The sequence below is a fragment of the Myotis davidii genome, unplaced genomic scaffold, assembly GCF_000327345.1.
Source record: "Myotis davidii unplaced genomic scaffold, ASM32734v1 scaffold187, whole genome shotgun sequence".
Classification (NCBI taxonomy): Eukaryota; Metazoa; Chordata; class Mammalia; order Chiroptera; family Vespertilionidae; genus Myotis; species Myotis davidii.
The window spans coordinates 7,676,560-7,685,109 of NW_006383018.1; the positions used below are offsets into that span (position 1 = coordinate 7,676,560).

At 36.1% G+C, this 8,550-nt stretch overlaps 1 protein-coding gene across 1 annotated transcript in view; it reads right to left on the reverse strand.

Annotated features, from left to right (window-relative positions):
- Positions 1–8,550, reverse strand: part of COL28A1 (collagen type XXVIII alpha 1) — a 139,266-nt gene that overhangs the window by 102,855 nt on the left and 27,861 nt on the right. The window contains exons 9-10 of the mRNA XM_015558260.1: positions 7,232–7,276; positions 6,125–6,178 (exon numbers count right to left, since the gene is read on the reverse strand). Of these exons, the coding sequence (XP_015413746.1) occupies positions 6,125–6,178; positions 7,232–7,276 (99 nt within the window). The remainder of the gene's footprint in view (positions 1–6,124; positions 6,179–7,231; positions 7,277–8,550) is intronic.

Consider the following 8,550-nt stretch of genomic DNA (forward strand, 5'->3'; position numbering starts at 1 on the left):
ACTTTGCCATCTCTGAATGTAAAACATTCACATAGTTTGGCAGCTTGGTTCTGATTCTTCATTAAACAGATATCTATCATTGAAATGGTAGAAGGGATTCTTCCTGTGGCAATGCTCTACATTGAGTCGTCACAGCCTTGTTCAAAGTTGTTAGCCTGAACCAGAGGGCCCATTATTGTTTTGGACAACTGGAAAGCTGACATGTTCCAGTTCCTTGTACTTAAAACACTTTACATGAAGCCAAGAATACAGTCATTCGGTTAGGGGAGCTATGGACTTAACAAGAAAGTTTTCTGTTTGATTTATTATTCTGTACAGCACTAGGAATTGTTGACATCCACATATGTTTCAACTGATTTACTTCCTATGGAGTTATAAGGGATTATAACCTGTTGCAAATCATGATTTTTTTAGTGGTTGAAAGCAACATCATAATGTTAGGAAATTGTTAGGTTTTTGAATTGTGTGAGAACTGAAATAAGGAGAAGGTTTAAAATTCTTCACAGTTGTCCAGATTTGTGGCATTGAACTACTTCCAAACCACAATTGAAATATTAGTTATGTTTAGTAGGTTGACCTATAAATCTACTAAACTAACTTTGAGTCAAATCATGTATTTAAATAATTACCAAAACAACAATATACTTTTAAAACTATTAGATCTTCATTAATTATTTTTCTGTTCTTAAATATTGACATTGTGCTCTAATGAAAATATTGTTTTATAAAAAACAATCTAGGTTGTATATATGAACTATAAAATTAAGTTCCAAGTCCTCATGCTACTCTGAACGGAAAGTGGAAGTATAAATAACAGATTATTTAATGCTCAAGATACTTTTGATGGTTTATGTCAACCACTGTTCCATTTGTCTTTATTCTCCAAATATTTCAGAAGAATGGCCAAAATTCCTTGCTACTGCACTTCTCTCTGATTCCTTCCACAATCCATCATCATCTTCAATCTCTCTATTGAAACTGTTCTCTCGAAGGTTTCTAATAACCTCAAAATTGACAAACTAATTGACTCCTTCAGCTCTTGCCTGTTTGACCTGCCTGCAGTATGCTACTGTTGACAACTCATTCCATTGAAAGCCTTTCACTCATTCAGTCAATGAATACTTATTTTTTTGCTTATCTTAAATATGTGTGAGTATGCATACGATATTTTTTTTTATCTCTGTGCTCCTGACCTAACACTGGATCTTCTGCTTTAGCTTTTTCTTTACAAGAGTTATGGGCCCACACATATCTGTCTGATTCTCCTGTCAATGGTTGATATCTGACAGAAGGCTGGCAATGTTTAAAGGTATAACACATGGAAGCTCAAAAAAAACTTGATTAGCATACTGCCGGCTATCAAAATTATCTGCATGCATTCCTAAAGGTTGATGAGTAGCCCTCTTTTTATTTATTTTTCACTTTTTAGATGCAAACTTTTCAAATATATTTTTTAATTTATTTTTCCCCACCACCATTTATTTTCTCTATGCCCTCTTCCACTTCCCCCCTTCCCCAATCACCACAATATTGTCCATGAGTTCTCTCTCTTTCTTCTTTTTGATCAATCCCTCCAGTACCGCCAACAACACCCTCCCCAACACACACACACACACACACACACACACACACACACTAGGGCTGTCTGCCTGCTCTCTGAGTAAGCCAGTCAGAGAAAGACAAGTACCATATGATTTCACTCATATTTGGAATTTAATGAACAAACTGAACTACGAAGCAAAATAGCCTTCTTTTTTACAATGACCTCTTTTCATAGAGTATTTTGAAGGAAATAGGATGTTGTATAGGGATGTTTACTGGGCTTACGGTTTTAATTTTAGAATCTGTATATTTAGCTATTACTTAACTTCATAAAAATACCAGCTACTTGAAACATATCTACAGTGCTTGGGAACCACCAAATATGGGATGAAAACAATGGCAACTGGGCAGAGTGGATAAGGAGGAGGGGGGCGTCTAAGAATCATGATGTGGTGCAGAACTTTGGTGTGTTCTGGGTGCCTACTTTGCCCTCATCACTCCTCCTGAAACATAGGTTCTGTTTTTTCATTAATACTAGGCCCTTTGTTCATTTTTGATGGATGATGGATGTTTGATTCACTGGAGATTATTTACCCTGACCATATCCACTTTATTCAATTGGACCAGATGGGCGACATTTCTTTATGGGTTTTCTTAACATCTCAGAAGTGAAGCTAAACGTAAGGTAAGACCAAGCTTCATACATGAAAGGACTTTGAGTTGCTTATGAGTATAGCACAAGAGGAAAACACTAGGGGAAAGAAAACCCTGCAGGAAATATAGGGACATCCAAGAGTAAAACAATGGAAGAGGTTAGAAGAAGGGACACAATTCATCTATTGAGATAAATTAATATATAATAGATCACGATATTTCTAATTGTTTGGGCATTAACACTCAGTACTTTGTCTTGGGAAAATACATCAGGGCTATTTCCTAGCGTCCTTTGTCCTTAGCACTGGCTCTAGGAGACTCCAACACGTCACAACCTGTGTCCTGGTCAAGCCACAGTGAGCTGTCCCTCCTTCAGGGGCACAAAGAGGGTCTTGGAAAGAGCAAATTTGCATGAGACTTGAGAAAAAAAATACTCTTCTCAGAATTACCTCAGGAAAACACCAAGAAATGGCAAAAATTACCTACTGTGGGCTTGCACACCCACCATGCTCTTTTTACTTGTTCGAAACTAATGTTGGTAATTTGTTCTCTGTGATTTGAAAGCCCTGCCAGTCTTGAGCCATTCTTTCCAGTTATTAGAGGGCCCATTCCATGGCCGGATGTGATTGCAACCCGAACCACCACGGCAGCCCTTGGAAGCAGGCACTCAGCTTTTACTGAGAGAGCATAGCTACACTCTCAGTCCCATCCTAAGATAAGTTTTCTTGGCATCCGTAGACGGATGGGATGTTCTCCTTATGAATGCCACTGCGTGACCCTCATGTATGGGAGCCAGGCTGAGGTGCCCTTAGGGCCAAGGTTTCATTGTGAGGAACAACAATGTTTTGTTGCTAAGGAAACAAGGGTATTCAGGGCAACATAGGAGCTACATTACATGTGGAAAATATTAATGACAGAAATGATTTGTGAAACAAGGCCAGAATCACTTTTTTAAAATTAATATTTATCACACGCTATTTTTTTCCCCTTTTGTTCTTTGGCCACCTTGACTGCAAACCCTCTGATGAAGAAAATCCAACCATGAGAGCAATAGAACAAGATTGTAGTTCCTGAGAGAGACCATTCATAAATTTAAAGGCACAGGCAGGCCCCATCTAGAAACTTTCAGGGAATATTCATAAATGTTGCAGATCTAAAGGTATCTATTTTAAGGTCTTGTAAGAAACCAAGTATTTGAAAGAGCACATTGCTGGGGGTTTTCACCCAACACAATTCTCTTCCCTTTTTTCCTGATAAATATTTTAACCAAGTAGGAAGGCACCCCTTAACAGACTGTTGTTTCCAGCCAGAGTACATTAGAACTGGACACACATGCATATTCCATACTGTCCTAAAGAAATGCATTGGCCTCAGGTTGACTATTCTGGAAATTGAGCAATTTTCCTAAGGGGATAAATATAATATGGTGGTTAAGAGCAGACTGGCTGGGTTTGAATCTGGACTCTGTCCCTTACTCACTGTGTAGACTTGGACCCGTTGCTTAAACTCTCTGTGCCTAATCTGTACCTAAACTCTCTTGCCTCAAAAGGTAGTATTATGTTAAATAAGAATCTAGAACTTATTTAAATGCCACCATAGAAAATAATCAGTAAATAAGTGTTATCTATTATTATAGAAGTTCTCAAATAAATAATCCTCTCTCTGCCCATTAGAAAATACAGAATTAATGGATTTTATGGGGCTTTTTTTTGCAAAAATTGCAATAGCAATTTCTTAACATTTTGTAATAAAATGGTAATGGATGAAATGTTACTGTAAAACATAACATTATTTTTAGATTGAAGATAAAATAGTTTAAGTCTGTAAGATTTAGAAGTACATTCTGGGATGGGAAATGAAACTATTCCCTGAAACCTGACTTTTAATACGATATACTTATACATGTATAAAATTTAAAAAGTAACAAAATCAATGTGATATGCATCTCTGGTTGATAGATCCAAAGAGAAGTGGAAATTAGTAATAACATCAAGAGACCACTACACTTGTGACCAGAAATATAGCTAGAAGGAAAAATATAGCTCATTCTCACCTTACTTCCTGCCAACAACTTTGAACATGCTCTAGAAATTGCCATCTTTTCAAGTGACAATGAACTGTGTTCACCTGGCAGTGAAATTTGTGATTAACATCAAAGTGGTAATTTTATGTTATATATCTTTTCCCACAATTTAAAAAAAAAGTTTTAAGAGACACCCTTGGAAAATTGATAAAGTCCCCAAATACTTTGAAACAACTCTCCTTTTATGACATTGTTGTGAAAGTCAAGCACGAAATGTTTTTATGTCAGAACTTTACGAGTTCTCCCAAATACTTGACTCTTTATTTATTTACTCTTTCAAAGAATTAATGCATGGTTGGAATGAAAAGCTAAATTTTGTTGCAACGAATTTATTTAAAAAGGAAAACCTAAGTAGTAATTGCAGGAGACACAACAAGACGTGATCAAATGGGCACCTTTTTATGGATTGCCACCAACCATCTCCCAAAGCCACATGCCTGCTCCCAACCCACCACATCCTCCCGGTGCCCCCCACAGCTGATGACCTGGCTCTGCCTCTGCCTCAGGCCAGCCATATGATCTCCAGACTTTGCTTCCCATTTTCAAAAATGAAAACTTTGGGCCAGTATGATCTCTAATATTCCTTGTGGCTCAAAAATTCTGTAATTCTATTACTGTTGCAAATTCCAGCCCTGACCCCTGATTTAAAGCCTCTCACAAGCATGTGAAAATTACCATCTTAGGTAAAAAAGAATCCTAGAAATAAGCATAAACTGTTAAAATATATGTGTTTCTTGCTGCAGGATTTTACCTACAGCCAAAGCAATTTTATAAAAACCTTCTACTCAGTATTCCTAAGAGCCATTTCTTTCCCCCAGAGAGAATTAATCATAGGCAAGGACTGGAGAAGACACTTCCCCTTGATGAAGTTTGAGCACGCTCCTGCTGAGAAGCCCATTCTATTTTAATTTGCCAATTAAAAGTGGCCTGGGGAATCACACACTGCCATTATCTCATTAAATCACTATACTTGTCACTCCCTTTCCTCTGAAAAAAAGAACACTCAAGTAGCTCAACTACTCCCCACAACTTAAATTTAATAGTACTTTTAAAATATTGGTTTTATCTAGGGTCTGTTGGGGACTGCACCTTCTCTGTTATTACTGCCATAAATTCCACGGATCTCCAGTCGCTAACTCAATTCCATTTATTGGGTACTTACTATATCCGTGAAATTTACTAAGCATTGAGAAGAATTAAAAAGGAACTAAAAGGCTTGCTTTCAACAAATCAATGGCCTCGCTCATTAGAAAACAGAACCTTATAAAGAGTCTCTTAAAGATCCTTCTTATAGCATCTTTTGGTTGTTCTGCTTGGCTCTTATTCAACCCTTCCCTATCTATCTTGCCTGATTTTCTGTGGAATGACATTACAAGCATGGTATGGCCCTGTTTTTTAAAAAAACACCAAAAAAGAAGAAGAAGAAAAGCTTGATTTCTTTTAGTATAACAGCTGTAAAATCTCTTCCTTTATAAGCTGTATATTGAGTTGGAATTATATGTGCGAAGTAGGCATTTGAGTTGAATTACTTGTTAATACTTATCAGTTTCTATGAGCCATATAATAACTAAATGGCAGAAGTAAAAATGGAAACACTGCAAAGATTCTAATGGCTTATTTTTTAATAATGCTCCTTTGAATAATACAATAATAAATTATAAAACTATGTCAATGACTTCCTACGTGTACTAGAACATGATTCGGTACATATATCTGCAAGTTATTTTGTATTTCCAAAGATACTTCCTCAAAGAGTCCATGACTTCTGCCTAATAAAAACATGCATTACCATGGCTCACTAGGAGAAAGACACTCTGCCTGTCTTTAACCCAGGAATAGGATTACCTTATTGCCTTGAAATCCTTTCGGGCCTGGGTCCCCTGGAGGTCCACTAATGCCCTGCTCCAAGATGAAAACCAAGAATTAGTTCTGTGTACAAAAGGCCCATCAGGAATGAATCATTTGTTCAGGTCCTTAGAGATCCCAGAGTTAGAATTCAGACTATAACTCAGTTAAGTTGTAATTACATGGGATTGAGAAATGGAATGAGGTGAAATTCTTCATGTCAAATAAGTATCTTCTAAAATAGTACTTCAGCTGAGAGCAAACATTTATTAATGAGAGGTTGGCTTTCTAAACCTGTGTTTCCAACCTTATTCCTGACCTGGACCTCTTTTTTGAAAGATTTCAAATAAACAACTTTTTAAAAATATATCTAAGGCATATATAATTGAAAGTTACAACTTCCAATGATCCTGTGATAGCTAGAGTGACTATCCTATCCTGACACAATTCCAAGCTAAAACAAAGGAGTTGATGGTTAACTAGAGATTGGCTAGAAAATCTTGGGTAAAAGTATAATTTTCAATAGACTTTTTGAAATACTAAAATTAACTCTTCACACACATACCCTCCCCCCCATTATAACTGTAGATGAGGCAAGTTCAAAATCAGCCATATTATTTTTTGAAATCTATGTATGTCTAACCTAAATAAATGCCTTAAAGAATCATTGCATGTTATTGAGCATCAACTACTTATAGTGGCAAAACAATACAAATACTTAACTTAGAGAAAATGCATAGCTCCTACAACTATATTATAGTAGCACTGCAAAAAACAGTTACACTTTGTTTTTGACTACTTTGATTTTATCCGTCTTCCTAGATGCTAATTTTTAAACTTTTATCCCTTCAACTAGTCATTAAATAGATTCCCCTGCTGGTACCTATCTTTAGGGAGCCTGAATTGGTTAATAAAACATTAAGGTAGTGGTTTCCAAAACTTGGTTGCATATTGAAATCTCTTGGGGGATCTTTAAAAATATTGAAGCCTAACTCCAATTCCAGCCATTCTGATTGGATTGGTAGAGGGTGCAAGTGAGCAAAGGGATTTTAAAAAGCACCCTAGGCGATTCTAGTGTAGACTTAGATTTGGTATTAGCCTCCTTACCTGAGGTCCTCTGGGTCCTTTTGATCCATATGGCCCGGGGGATCCCTGTGGAATAAAATTGATGGTAAGTCACTCTAAATATCCATCTTCAAAGTGCAATGACTTTAGGTGGAAGAGAGGGAATATGTTCTCTGTAAGGGCCAGTCTCCCCTGGTTATCCAAACATTAAAACCAACATGTTCATTGTTAATGAAATGATTCTAATTAACAAGTCAAATGGAGGTCACATTGTCCTTTAGCAAACAAACTCCATGAAAACATAATTTTAGATGTAAGTTCTTGGCCTATATATTGATATTTTTATTAAAGTAAATGATTTCTTAAGATTCTTTAGAAAGCAGTAAGCTTGGTAGAATATTGGGTTTTTTTCCAACAAGGTAATGGCAGTTAAATTAATTTAGTGAGTTTCTCCAATGTCTAGATCACTCTTTTGCCCATCTTCAAGCCATGAAACTTGGCAAAATACTGTTTGTACTCAACACTCTTCTAACAGAAAATATTTCAGTATGTTCCATAACTAGGAAAACCCTTAAAGGTTTATTTTTATTAAAGTAAAATATAGTCTAATCTCTCTTTTTTTCAGATTTCAACTTTTTTCTGCTTTTGTTGTGTATGTGTCCCTTCACACTGATATTAACGTATTTTCATCCAATTTTATTCCCAATAGATTTTTCTTCAAATAATTTGATCAGAGTATATATACAATTTTGTGTCTTATTTATTTGACCTTCTGTTTTATTAAAAATATTTTTCATGTTATTAAGAACTCTTTGTAACATGAATAATATTCAAGAATATAAGTCAGCCCTAGCCAGTTTGGCTCAGGTTTGATTTCGGTCAAGGGCACATCCCAGGTTGCTGGCTCTATCCCCAGGAGGGGGTGTGCAGGAGGCAGTTAATCAGTGATTCTCTCTCATCGTTAATGTTTCTATCTCTCTCTCCTTCTCCCTTCCTCTCTCAAATAGATAAAAATATATTTTTTTAAAAAGAATATAAATCAATCATGATTTACTTAGTCATTTCCCTAGTGTGGACATTTAAATTCATTTAGATGATTACTATTTAAATAATGCTATCATGAACATGTTTGTATATACTAGTACATATTGTCCAGCTTCTGACTCATTCCTAAGGATAATTTCCTAGAAAGGATCCCTGATGCAGAGACAGACAATAAGCACATTTACAATTCTCTCTCACTCTCTCTTGCCTCTCACTTTTTATGGGGAGAAAACATGAAACTTTTCTCCATAAAGTTTGTTCAGGTTTCCATTCTCACTACCTGAGTAGAGAAAGCATATCTTCATCTTATAAACTTC